At 44.6% G+C, this 14,067-nt stretch overlaps 1 protein-coding gene and 1 pseudogene across 1 annotated transcript in view; both read left to right on the top strand.

The window, feature by feature from the left end:
- LOC101569086 (cysteine protease ATG4D) overlaps nucleotides 1–1,696 on the top strand; it is a 1,939-nt gene extending 243 nt beyond the window's left edge. The window contains exon 2 of the mRNA XM_012515553.2: nucleotides 4–1,696. Coding sequence (XP_012371007.2) covers nucleotides 4–1,351 — 1,348 coding nt within the window. The 3' untranslated portion in view covers nucleotides 1,352–1,696. The remainder of the gene's footprint in view (nucleotides 1–3) is intronic.
- LOC101569478 overlaps nucleotides 1,360–14,067 on the top strand; it is a 24,090-nt pseudogene continuing 11,382 nt past the window's right edge.

Below are 14,067 nucleotides of genomic sequence, written 5' to 3' on the forward strand. Positions count from 1 at the left end.
GAGGCCGCGGACACCCCGGGGCCCGGATCCCCAAAGCCTGGGGTCCCCGGGACCCGACGGCTCCGCGCTCAGCCCGGCCGGCGCTGCTCATGTGGAGCCCGACGAGGTGGACAAGTTCAAGGCCCGGTTCCTGACCGCCTGGAACAATGTCAAGTATGGGTGGATGGTCAAAAGCCGGACCAGCTTTAGCAAGATCTCCAGCATCTACCTCTGTGGGCGCCGCTACCGCTTTGAGGGTGAAGGTGACATCCAGCGTTTCCAGCGGGACTTTGTGTCCCGCCTGTGGCTGACCTATCGCCGGGACTTTCCACCCCTAGCTGGGGGCTCCCTGACCTCAGATTGTGGCTGGGGATGCATGTTACGCAGTGGTCAGATGATGCTGGCCCAGGGCTTGCTGCTGCATTTCCTGCCCCGAGATTGGATGTGGGCCGAGGGTCTCGGCCTGGGCCACCCTGATCTGCCTGGCTCGGCCTCCTCTAGCCCTGGCCGAGGCCCTGCCTGCTGGATGCCCCCACGCTGGCCCCGGGGCGCCCCTGAGCTGGAGCAGGAGCTGAGGCACCGGCAGATCGTGTCCTGGTTCGCTGACCACCCCCGGGCCCCCTTTGGCCTGCACCGGCTGGTGGAGCTTGGGCAGAGCTCGGGCAAGAAGGCGGGTGACTGGTATGGGCCGTCACTGGTGGCGCACATCCTCAGGAAGGCTGTGGAGAGCAGCTCGGAGCTCACCCGCCTGGCCGTGTATGTTTCTCAGGACTGCACAGTATACAAGGCGGATGTGGCACACCTGGTGGCCAGCCGGGACCCAGCAGCCGAATGGAAGTCTGTGGTCATCCTGGTGCCCGTGCGCCTGGGCGGGGAGACTCTGAACCCTGTGTACGTGCCCGGAGTGAAGGAGCTCCTAAGATCTGAACTGTGTCTGGGCATCATGGGAGGCAAACCGAGGCACTCGCTGTACTTCATTGGCTACCAGGATGACTTCCTGCTCTACCTGGACCCCCACTACTGCCAGCCCGCCGTGGATGTCAGCCAGGCCGACTTCCCCCTGGAGTCTTTCCACTGCACCTCTCCCCGCAAGATGGCCTTCGCCAAGATGGACCCAAGCTGCACAGTGGGCTTCTACGCAGGAAACAGGAAGGAGTTTGAGACGCTGTGCTCTGAGCTGACCAAGATCCTCAGCTCCTCCTCAGCCACAGAGCGCTACCCCATGTTCACCCTGGCCGAGGGCCATGCTCAGGACCACAGCTTGGATGACCTCTGCTCCCAGCTTCCCCAGGCAGCCACACTGCGGCTGCCTCGCCCCGGGCACCTCCTCAAGGCCAAGCGGCCAAGCTTGGAGGACTTTGTGTTTTTATAATGGAGGGAATGGGGGAAAGAGGTGAGACTATTTATTTTTTTATTTATGTCACCTTGGTGTGTGTGTGGTGGGGGGACAACTCAATGCCAGAGCTGCCAGGGTTTCTGGCTCTCCACCTCCCCACCACCCAGCAGAGATCAGTCTGGTCTCAGCTGGAGGCTGCCACCCAGCAGCTGCACCCTCCTGGGCCCCCTCACAGGGCAGGGGGCAGGGCAGACACCCAGGAACCCACTCAGGGCCTGACCCAACATACTGTCGTGTGCACTGGACCGGCCGTGCCCTTCACTGTCCCCAGGCCCCTGTCTGGGGAACTGTCTGTTACCAGGGGCTAATAAAGCTGTTGAACTTGAAAAAAAAAAAAGGCTTCAGGCTGCAGAAAATGAATCTAAAAGAACTCTAATATGGCAGAAAAATAGAGTAGAGACAGAGACAGGTGTGAGATGAATCAGGAGATGTAGGCTTTAGAAGGCTTTATGTGTAGTAGAGAAATAATGTGATTAATTTTTTTAAAAACATTACTTTGCTGAGAGATAAGACTCTCAGGAGTTGCAGCCAGTGCCAATGGGTAGACAGATGTGAAGCACTATTTAGAAGCTCAGACATGGACATGCTAGCCATGATTTTACTCTCAACTTCTTTCACTGCCAAATTTCTGGAAAGAGCTGTGTGTGCTCATCATTCCCAGGACTTACGGAGCTCCCATTGACTCATCAGTCTGCCCTGGACCTGACATGTCACTGCATAGCAGCCACCCTTGTTTAGGGTGACAAGAACTTCTGGGTTGTTAAACTCATTGTAAATCTCAGTCCTCTTCTGACCTTGGTAGGATCAAAAGTTGTTGCCCACTCCTTCCTTCAAACACTGTACTCCTTGTAAAATACTTTAGTTGTGTTTAAAATATGTGGTGAATATTTAAATTAACAGTTTTAAGGGCTGGCCAAATAGCTCAACAGATTAAAGCACCTGCTTAGCCAGACACAGGGGCCAGGAGTTCTAGCCCGGGCGTGCTGTGCCAGCCCCACACCCCAGGGCCTGATGAGATGGCAATTGAGACTGTGTGTGGTGGCACACACCTGTAATCCCAGCGCTTGGGAGGCTGTAAGCAGGAGGATCACTATGAGGCCAATCTATGCAGTGAGATCCTGTAGACTCTGTAGACCCTTCCCTAAATATAAAAAACAAACAAACAAACAAAAACCCCAACAGTGTTATTATATACATGATGGGTTTTTTTTGGGGGGCGGTTGGTAAGGGGATCAAACTCAGGACCTTGAGTTTGCTGAGCAGGAGCTTATACTGTTGAGCTATCTCCCTGACCCTGACAGCTTTATTATAGTAAAATAATGCTTGTCATTAACTCCCTCAATATCCCACCATGCTCCAACTCTTTTTCTATAATTCTTGTCATTCTTTTTTAATTATTTTCTTTTTTTTTGACAACCCCAGCCCTTGCCATTCTTTTTTAATGGTATATGTTTGCGATATTTATTTAATTATGTTTACTTGTAAACTTGACACTTTTAGCAGTTCTGAAACCCATCTGGTGAGAGTTTTTATAAAATGTGAAGATATTTTGATCATTTCTCTCTCATTATTTGCCACTCCTTCTTCTCACCCTCCCCTTATCCCCTTCATCTTTTGTTGAGCATCTTCCCCAAAAAGTTAAAAGCAAAGGCACCATATTATACAGTGATACATGCAAATCCATGTTTATAGTAGCATAGTTCATAATAACTAAATTGTGGAAATAGCTTGTATACCTATGCACAGACAAACACGTAAAGAAAATGTACTATGTATGCAATATATATGTGCATATATATATATTACAGTGACAATGATAGTAATATATTTGTATATATATGCAAATATGTTATATTATATATTTTATATATGTATATATATATATATATTCATAAGGTTCTTCTACTAGTAGGTTCCATTCTACTCTCATCACCTTTTTTAAATTCTAAAAAATTTTTCCAGATTCCTTGTATGAAAAGAATTTAATATTTGACTTTCTAAGTCTTGGTTATTTTGTTTAATATGATGGTTGTTAATTCCATGAAAAAGAATTTATTTTTAAGGGTAATAGTATATAATGGTATATATATTGTGTATATATACCATGCTTTCTTAATCCATTCTTCTGTTGATGGGCGCCTAAACTCTATCCATAGCTTTGTCATCATTCATTGTTTTTTGAGTCCTTGCGCACAATCATTCCTCCTCAAGTAACATGGAATCTCTGTATTGTGTTTACCTGCTAACTATGTTGAACAATTTTTCATACACAATACTTACTGGACTTTTATCCTTCTTTTGAGAATATATGTTAAATTAACTCCTGTAGCGCAATTCCCATTTCAATGAATTATTGCATCATCCTCACAGTCCCCAGTGCCATAGTATATGCTACTGTAAAGTACCAAGGCACTTTAAGGTCTATAAGCAACTAAAAGTGCATTATCGCAACTCTGACAAGTTTTTTGGCCATGTTATTGATTTTTACATTGTCTGGCTGGACATCATCGAAACTTGGGCAGTGTCTCTAGTCTATCCCTAAAAGAGCTGTTCTATAAATGATTCATAGAAGAAAGGAAAAGCCTCTTCTCTATGCCATAAAATTTCATAGCTCCTAAGATTTAGTCTCATAGAAACACCGTAAGAACTGGTGTCACATTTCCAGAAGGAATGAGACAAATCAGCTGCTGGAAAGACTTGTAACTCTACACTGAATATGTGACTCTGAGAAGTCCTGACTACCTTACTGTGAAATCTCAATAACATGTAACACCTTTCCTAGAATCACTGAAAGGTCAGGGTTCACTGGGTGCCTTTCTGTGTGGTGCTATGAGTTGAACCCAGAGCCTTCATGCTGAACTACATCCCCAACCGTTTGAATATTGTTTGTTTGTTTTGAGACAAGAACTTACTGCATTGCTTAGTTGCCAGGTGAGTCTTGAGCTTGTGATGCTCCTGTCTTAGCTTCCCTGAGTTCTGGGCTTACAAGTGTATACAACCATGCCTGACCTTTTACTTATTTCTGTACCCAATATTTCTCTAGGTCACCTTTCCATCGGTAGCAACACTGCATTAATGGAATATCTACTCCATACTCGGCAGAGTTCCAAGTGCTAGAGGGTCAACAATGAGAGAAATAGAAGCAACAACTCTGCTCTCACAGAGCTTATCTTCTCAGGGCCTCAGGTAGCCCAGGCCATGAGTCCTTTCATCAAAATTACTTGAAAAAATTACTTACACATGTTGCCTGTACGTTCTCACCCACCCTCTCTTTTATCAAGTTTATCACAAATCCTGTCAAATGGCACTTGAGAAGATCATCCGTGATCAAAATTGCCAAATCACATTTTGTCTTTACCTTTATTGACCTCTACAGTGTACAAATCCCTAAACTGGCTCGTCCTTCCTGAAACACTTTATTCTTGTCAGTTCCATGACTCCCCAGTCACCTGATTGCTCTTTGGCTCTCCAAAGGTCAGCATGTGCCAGGCGTTAGTTCTCAAGGCTCCCTACAGTTCTCTAAGAGTCCACCTATTCTTTTATTTTATTATTTTTTATGTATTTAGTACAAGGTCGGCACAGTCATACTACATAGATCGGACTTGTAGTGATTCTCCTGTTTTCAGCCTTCCAAGTGCTGGGATTACAGATGTGCACCACCACTCCCAGTCTCAGTCACCATCTCAGAGCACCCTGGGTTCAGGGCTTGCACAGCATGCAGGAGATTGAACCCCGGTCTCTGAGCTCTGCCAAAGCAGCTGTTTTAGTCCATTGAGCTATCTGGCCAACCCAAGTCCATCTATTCTAATGCCTACTGCATTCTGATGGTCTTAAATGATTTCAGTGTTCGCCCAATGGACATCTATTGGATTATGGATCCCAATGTTCATCCATTGGATGACCTTAAATGGCACCTATAAACATACAACCCCCAAATATCTATCTCTAGCTTAGATGTTCACCTTCCCAAAGCTTCCTCATCTCCCATGCTGTTGTAAACAGAGCCATAAGATTCTGGAAAACCTAATTCCATCCATGCGATTCCTATAATTTAGACTCTGAGTAAGTGGCCTAACATAAACCAGCTAACAGTTCTATTCTTTAGATTGCAGCAATTTCTTCTAGGGGAGGCATGCAACTCAGGCTAGTGCAATTACAGGGACTTTGGGGCCTTATCTGCTTACAACAGCATGGGAGATGAGGAAGCTTTGGGAAGGTGAACATCTAGGCTGGAGATAGATATTTGGGGGTTGTATGTTATATAGGGATACTGGCTGATTTGTATAAGATGGTCAGGGAAAACCTTGCTCAGGAAGTGATAGTTGTGTTCAGAAAGTATACTATTTCCCCGACACTATACTATTCCTCTGTTTTATTTTCTACAAATCATAACTATAGAACATTGACATGTTTATCTTCTTTCACCTCAGTCTACCTTTTCAATTTCACAATGTCAGAGCTGAGCCTATCCTCTCAGCCTCTGTATTAGAAGAACACATTAGGGTATGCAACAGTGTCGGCTGGATGGGTGAGAAAGTATTCAAATGCCATAGATGTAGCATATCTATCAAGGGAGAGGCAAAGGTTATCACACATCTAACACAGATGGCAGCACAGGCATCTCAGATAACAATGACAAAACATTGTGCAATTCTAGATACCTCATTTCCCCAACAGCAAACATACTTATGTCATGACCCAGGAAAATCTCCAATTTTGACAGGAGTGACCCTTGAAGAACTCACTGCTGGGGATGTTGTTGAAGATATGACCCACTCATCCTATTTATGGGGACACTCAGAAGCTGAAGGGCTGAAAAGGTAAGGTGAGGCTCTGAAAGTAAGACGCAGACTGGCCTCAGGCCTGCATCAGAGCGCTCAGGCCTCATCACAGCTTGCTTTGCCGAGCAATTTGACACGGTCGATTCCATTAGCACTCTAAGCCAACCCACAGCCCCACTGCCCTAGCTACAGTAGGCTCCTAGAACCTTGCCACCGCATTCCTTCCTGCTTTGCAGTGTTTAGCAAGAACAACATAATCTAACTTGGTCATGTATATGTTCTTTTAAAAAATTACTAGTACATGTTTGCAGCACATTATGATTACATTCGTTGTGAGGAGTGGGTCCACATACATTACACATCTTCATTTTTAATGACTTTTTTCCTTTCCTTTCTTCCTTCTCTCCATTTCTTGGTCCTCTTCTCTTTTGTAAAAGGTTTATCTCCCTGTTTCTTACTATCCATCTTTTATTTATATTTTGGGTTTCTTGTATAGGAGAAATTGTGCCCTGTTTAAGCATATATTTCTGATCTATCTTACTTAATATTATGGCTTTAAGTTGCAATGATTTTCCTACAAATGACTCAAGTTTATGTTTCTTTATTGACACAGTAGTATAGTACTCCATTGTGTTGTGTATTGATAGTCCATTCTCTTTATCTATTCAACCTGTTGATGAACACATATGCAGACTCCAAGATTTAGCTATTAAGAATTGTGCTGCAACAAACATGCATGTTGCACTGAACAACTCATTCAGAAAGATTCCTAGAATGTCAACTGCTAGATTGAATACAATTTCTCCTTTTAGCTTTTTGAGACCTCTCCATATTGTTTCCACAGTAGTTGTGCCAGCCTACACTCCCCCCCCATGGGGAAGAAAGGTTCTTTTCCACCACCACCACCCTGAAGCCTCACTGGCATTTGTTATCATTTGATTTCTTCATGATAGCTATTTTTTCTGGAATAAGATGCAGTTTCAGTGTTGATTTAACTTCTTTTTCTTTAATGGTCAAATTGGACATTTTTCTTGTGCATATTGGACACTAGAATTCTTTATCTGTATATTTTAACTGTCTCCCCTCCATAGATGCAAGCTTCTGAGGTATCGCTTAACTGCAACCATAGTGCCTAGGGTAATTGAGCATGAAATTGGTGCTCAGTGAGCATTTCTTGACTGACCCAAGTTTATAGTGCAGTCTATACTGTACAGCTGAGTAAACTGAGGCTCAGAAAACTGAAATGGTCTTGTCCAGGCTGCCTGGTCAGGAAGGGGCCACATTAGAACTGGAACCCAAATGTTCTGATTCTCACATTTCCTTGTCACCATTATTCCACTACTGCCTCCTCATCCTTCCTAGGGAACTCCAGACCATCTAGAGAGAAGGGCTCATGTTCAATGGCAGGAACACTGGGTCTGACATTCAACATGCAGGTTTCTACCCCCCCCCCTTTGCCTCTCAGTGCCTATGTAACTCCTGGAATGTTACTTTTCTGAGGCTCAATTTCTTAGCGAGCTTAGAGGACTCACTGAAACCACCTGAAAAAGAGACCCAGGCTACCACCCTGTGGCCTTTAAGGAGAATAACTGTCTACTAGGAAGATTGCATCTGTCCTGGAACCAAGGACATTGGTTCTAGAACATTGTCCTTTCATTCTTCTGTGGGAATCCAACAGCCTCTATCTGGCTACTGAACTATGGTGACCATTGGACTGACTGAAGGGGGCAGCACTTGCAGGACTGTTGACATGGACAATCTAGATAGAGGGAGAGGAAATGAAAGAAGGGTGGCACCCTCTCAAAGGTACACATGGGCAGGTTAGCCCACAGGGAAGCAGATCGACTATTATCGATGGATTTCCTGGTAATCTTGGGCAAGACTATTGTATCTTGTTCTCAAATTTCTCCTTCATATTGCAAGACCAAAAGGGCCCCCACTAGCCCTGCTATCCTCCCTGTTTGCCAATCACAGCTATTCCTTCATCTATACTGTGCTCCTTCTAAAGGGGACAAAAAGATCCACTCAGGATCTCAGATCCCCTCAGGAGAAGGGCCATGAAGCCAGCTGGTTCCACTGTGGAGCACAGTCCTTACATTTATTTGTACAAGACACTTTGCCATCTTAACACCCAGGTTTCTGGCCTGCAAACTGGGACAAAAGAGCCTGCTTGTTCTTTCCTCCTAAGGTCAGGACAAAATACCAATGCTATGCTGCATGAGGAAGGACTTAAGAAGCCAAAGAGCACTGGTTTCATTGCATTAACCCCTCCTTGGTTCTTAGTTTCAGACAGCGGTACAAATGATATGGAGGAAAATGATGTCGTGTCACCTATGAGGGCTTTGATGAAGCAGTAACTTTTATTCCTGTTGGTGAAATCTTATAACCTCCTATTCCCATAACATTCTGGTATGCCCAAGCAGGGCCACCGAGATACGAAACTGTCACACCTCAAAAATCTGCCTCTCTTCTCTTTCTGTCCACCCACAAGTTCCGCACTAAAGACCTGGCCCCTTGACTAAATGCATGAAAGCTGGAATCTGTCCTTGTCCTCTGCTCAGCCATTTTAGATTTACCAGCTGAGCCAGTGTACACATAAAACCAGGATGAAATCCTCCTGTTTCCCACTTGGTCTCTCCTGTCCCTTTAGTTCCACATTGCCACACTGTGCATCTAATCCCTGAGGCACCTGTGGGAGGTGGGGCTGCTAAAATATGATGGAAACAAAACTCTCATCTGGAAGGAATCTCTTTCATGAGAGGCTGATCAAAGGCTTGGTTTACAACATCCTGGCACCTGACTAAGTCTACACAATGTCAAAAGACCTATCACTTGTGCCCCACACACGCACATGGATGTGAATGTGACAGCTTCAGGGAAAGTTCGGGACCCAAGTCCATGTCTGTATGTTCTCTGGGGGCAGGGAAGAAAAGAGGAAGGACAGAAGGAAACAGGAGGAGCGGGTGAGAAGGAAGGAGGGATGCTCTTCCCACTACCGGAAATTTGAGGGAGGGAGGGAACAGCAGAACGCAGTGTGAGAAGGGGAAAGGAGGGATTTCCTCCAACTGATTGAATTTTCAAGGTGGAAGAAGGGAAGAAAGGGAGAGAGGTAGAGGAGGGGAACTGCAGAAGGCTGTATGGGAACAGGAGGAGGGGTATGAGTGGGCTGGGAGTTCTGCTTGAGATGAGGAACAGCCCTTGGTGCATGCTGACTAAGCAGCTGGGAGTTGGGCAAGGCTGCAGCACCCATCATAATTGCAAGAAAAGAGATGAGTCATCAAGATGAGCCCGGAGAGGCCAGGGAAGTAAAGCCAGACTTGGGAGCAGGTGGTGGTCAAGAAGGAGAAGGGGAACCGGGGACCAAAGTGCAAGCTGGCGTTCAAGGACTCTACGCCTCTGCTTTTCTTTCCAGAGTCTGCCAAGCTGTGCTGGTAACTGGCTCTGCCTGTGTCTACCTACCATTGCATGAGAGGCAAGCATCCATGGCTGGCAGGTGCACACCACTGCTCACCAGAGATCTTGTCCAATGAATAGGGGGTGTGACTTCAGAAAGGCCAACAAGTAACTTTGGACAAAGATGAACATGTTTTGTGTCAGGACAGCACAAAGTAAAGAGAAGTCTTACAGACACAGAAGCCCGAATGTGTCCGTATTTGCCTTAATCTAGTGCAGATGTATAGAACACCATGTCTAACAATCACAGAGTGAATAAACCTCTCAAGGGTGCATGGGGTGGCTGATTCAGGTAATATGGGTCATAGAACAAAATTTACAATTTGCGAAGGAGAAATAACTGATTTGATAACAATCAAAATGTGATGGGATCAAATTCTAGGTCAGAAGCAGAAACTTATCTAGAAAATGCTAAAATATTAAAAAATTTTAGAGGCTCACAAATAATCAGGGAGCCATACAGGTTGGTCAGAAAAGAATGAATTCATTGGACTGAATGTGCATAGAATGTAACTTTGTTTGAATCAGTGATTCTGATTCCTCAGTCAGAAGAGCCCACCTTCCTCCCTTCTCACACCCCTCCTCCTGTTCACACAACCTGTCCTGCAGTTCCTTTTTTCCCTCAGTGCCCTTCCTTCCCACCCTTCTTCCTTTCTTTCCTCACTTCCTCTTACCCTCTTTCCCTCCCTCCCTGCCTCCCTCCCTCCTTGTCTTCCTTTCTTCCTCCCACCAGCCTCCTTCTCTCTTGTCTCTCTCACTCTTCCCCCCTTCATCAAATTTCCACAAGTGGGAGGAGGATCCCAGCTTCCTCCCCTCTCACCCCCTCTTGTTATTTCTTTTTTTTCTTGCCTCTCTTCCTCTCAAAGAATAGAGAACTTCCTTCCTCTTACCCTTTCTCCCAGCCTCCTCTCTTCCTTCTTCCCTCCCTCTCTCTCCCTCCTCCTCAAATTTCCACCAAGAGGAGGAAGATCCCTCCTTCTGCCTCTTCTCCACCTCCTGCACTTGCCTCCTTTCCTACCTCTCTTTCTCTCCACCCCAGAGAAGGCACTGATAGATATTCTCAGGTTCATAGAGGTAAGTTTATTGCACTATCACTGCACAGTGTTGGTGTTCAATTTTGGAACTGCCTCCATTGCTTAATTGGCATACAAAGACCATAGGCAACCTCTCAGATTACAGAGAGCTTTGCAGCATGTGAGGCCTCCAAGGGGTGCTGGGATCATCTTGGGTGGGGCTGGGTGTCCCCGGCCCCGGGGGGACCTCTTCCATTCCCTCTTGGCCGGATTTCTTTTTCCACCCTTCTTTACTTGTGATCCCTGGGGCACAGTGTGGGCACGCTTTCCTCCACAGGCTGCCTTGGCCCTCCTCCTAGGCATGGTAATACTCCATTCTTTCTTCAGGTGAGTGATAATGGCTGGAACCTGCTGCCTGTTTCCTTCTCTTCTTTTTCCCAGGGACCGGCCCCTTCCAAGTCCACTGATGGACTCTTTGGGGCCTCCTGGAAGGACACAAGAATATCAAAGAAGAACAAAATTGCTTTGGGAGGAGGATGATGACTGATAGCAACAGGGGCTGCATGAGAAGGGGTCCAGTCTGAGTGCTGGGTTCAAGTCTTGAGGTGGGGTTGTCAAGGGGCACAAGGGGAGCAGTGTGCACAGTCTACTCACCCAAACTTTGCTCTTCTCTTCTCTCACAATAGGGTGTTTTGGTGAGCTCTTTCAACAGCTCTTCACTGCCCTGGAGGACCTTCAACCTTCTGTCCAGATGGACTCCTTCCAGTGGTCTGTCCAAGATGGACCTTAGCTCCCTCTATAAAGCCTCCCCTAAGCTGATCAAGCCCTTGGGCATGCTTTGCTTAACAAGTCAGCAGCCAATGACAGCCCTGGGGGAGGGGCTGAGGTGCCACACAATCATTGGATGGGGGAGGGGAGAGAGTGTGAAGAGTACAGCATGCCTGGTGGAGAAGGCAGGGATCTACTTAACTCCCCGCTAAGCTTTTCCACTTCTCGTCTAGCCCTCTTATTTCATATCCTCACTATCCATGGGCTACCAGGCTGGGAGAGGGTAATTCCTCCCCACTCTTCCCAAGGACCCCACTCTCAGTGGTACGTTCTCTTCCTTTCAGGCCTCCGCTATTACCTACTGTGTGTCTTACCTAAAGGTTTCTCCCTGCTAACCTGTTCATGTGTAAGAAATATTTGGAGATTGCTTCATTCTTACCCCTATAAATTTCTCTTCTGCATTTTGAGGCCATATTGACTACCACCTGGTTGTTCTTCCCTCCCCTCTCTCTTTTGTCTATGGTTTCCTCATTATTTCAGGCATCCTTCTCAGTGCATTAAATGGACTGGCAGCACCAGATATGCTAGGCATGTTGACAACCAGTGTGCACAGCTTAAGTATATCACTGTCTTAATAATTTCTATTGTCACTGAGAAACAATACCACACACATGCAGTTTAAAGGAGGTCAGGTTTGTTTTTACTCCTGTTTTTAGTTCATAGTTTTCAGACTCCTAGGCAGAAAGTCCTGACAGAGGGTACAGCAGAGAGAAAAGTTTTCATGCCATGGCAGACAGGAAGCGGAATCAGAAATCAGATGAGGATCCAGGGCAGAAGGTGCATGCTTCCAGTTCACACCACCAGTGACACTGCCTCTTCTCACCGTCCCCACCTCCTAATGTACATTGTCTTATCTCCCAAGAGCCCCACCTTTGAGAGCATACAGGTCTTGGAGGACACCTAGTTATGAAGCCTAGATACGGAGGACAACCCATACCTAACCTCTGGATTTCACAGTATAAGAAAAATAAGGCAGGAATTTATGTGACAGAAATTATACAGATTATTTGAATATGTGGAAAGACCATCCGAGGCTGATGAATCCACTGAGCAGAGTTGGCTTAGGTTGGACTTCTTACTGTTGTTTTCAACATTCTGCTCTGTATAATGTGTTTTTCAATAAAGATTTTTGCAGATGGAATGGGAAAATTGAAGCTATTTACAGAAACTAAAAGCAAATTATTTACATCAATTATGTTAATGTAAAACATAGTTAAATTGAGCAGTGTTACTGAATACAAGATCATTATACTCATATTTTGTATAAACAATGAACAGTTGGAAATTGAAATAAATGCTATAGGTTAAAATAGAATAGAAAATGTAAGTTAAATGGGGCAAAACTGACAAAAAAGATGTATAAGATCTATACAATGAAAATGAAACATTGAAAAGATAAATTAATTAAGACTAAATAGATGGAAGCTATAAGCCTTGCTTATTGCTCAGAAAACTGAAACCCATCTCTGAATGCAGGACACTTTTAGGAGATATTTTGGGTCAAAATCATGACAAAGCATGACCTTGGACCCTGGTCACTCCCTCTCTGACACTGTTCTCCTCTTCTACTTCTGGCTGCCAAAAATTGACCAGCTTCGGTCCACCATGTATTTCACTATGCTGTTTCTGAGGTCAGGGGACCATGAACTGAGTACCCTGATATCATGAGCCAAAATAAAGATCTTCAAATTTTGGATATTGGGCATTATGTCTCACTAAAAGGAGAGCCAATTAGTACAATGTAAATTGCACTAAATATATCAATATATTTGTAAAGAATTGGCACTGTATTCCTAATATATATTGCCTCCATGATCCACAAACACATCCCAAAGTGTGCTTTACTAATTTTGTAGGTGGCTTACAGGTCAGTCAAGTTAAAAATTAAGCTCAACAGTGATACAAATCGAAATTCCAAGAGTTTTCTATAGGAATTGTGAGTTTAGGGCTGAGAAGATATCTCAGCAGCATAAGCAATTGGTAAGTGCAAGGTCCTAAGTACAATCCATGGTGCCAAAGCAAAGAAAGAAAGAAATTGTGAGACTAATTCTAACATTTGTATAAAAATTCAAAGGACTTGGAGCCCTTGAAGAAAATGTTTAAGTGTAGGATAAATTTGAAGGTATTACCTTACTTCAAGGACTATAAACAGACAACAATCAAAATAGTTTGTTAACTATAGAAATGCATTAATAGAACAGAATGACATTCAAGAATCTTTCCTCATGTGCATTCATATATAGATACCTCATTATAGTAAAGATGGAAGTAAAGATTAAAGGACACAAAGCATAGTTTCTAAAATAGCTGGATCTGGAGCAATTTAATGTGAATATGGAAAAAGTAAATTTCAATCCGTATTATATCAATATCTGTATATCTGTATCTGTCTCAGAATAGAGAATGAGAAATAGAAAAAGATGTGTTTTACTGAATCAGCTCATGTGATTTGTGGCACCTAGCACATGTATAATTTGTGGGGCAAGCCAGCAGGCCAGAAATTCACACAGCTTGAAATACGTTATTTTTTATTATGTACAAATTACCAAGGTTTTGTGCAGTATTCCAACACATGCATGCAATATATGTTCATCAAATCCAGTCTCCCTCTATCTAT

The sequence above is a fragment of the Octodon degus genome, unplaced genomic scaffold, assembly GCF_000260255.1.
Source record: "Octodon degus isolate 3935 unplaced genomic scaffold, OctDeg1.0 scaffold00069, whole genome shotgun sequence".
Taxonomy (NCBI): Eukaryota; Metazoa; Chordata; class Mammalia; order Rodentia; family Octodontidae; genus Octodon; species Octodon degus.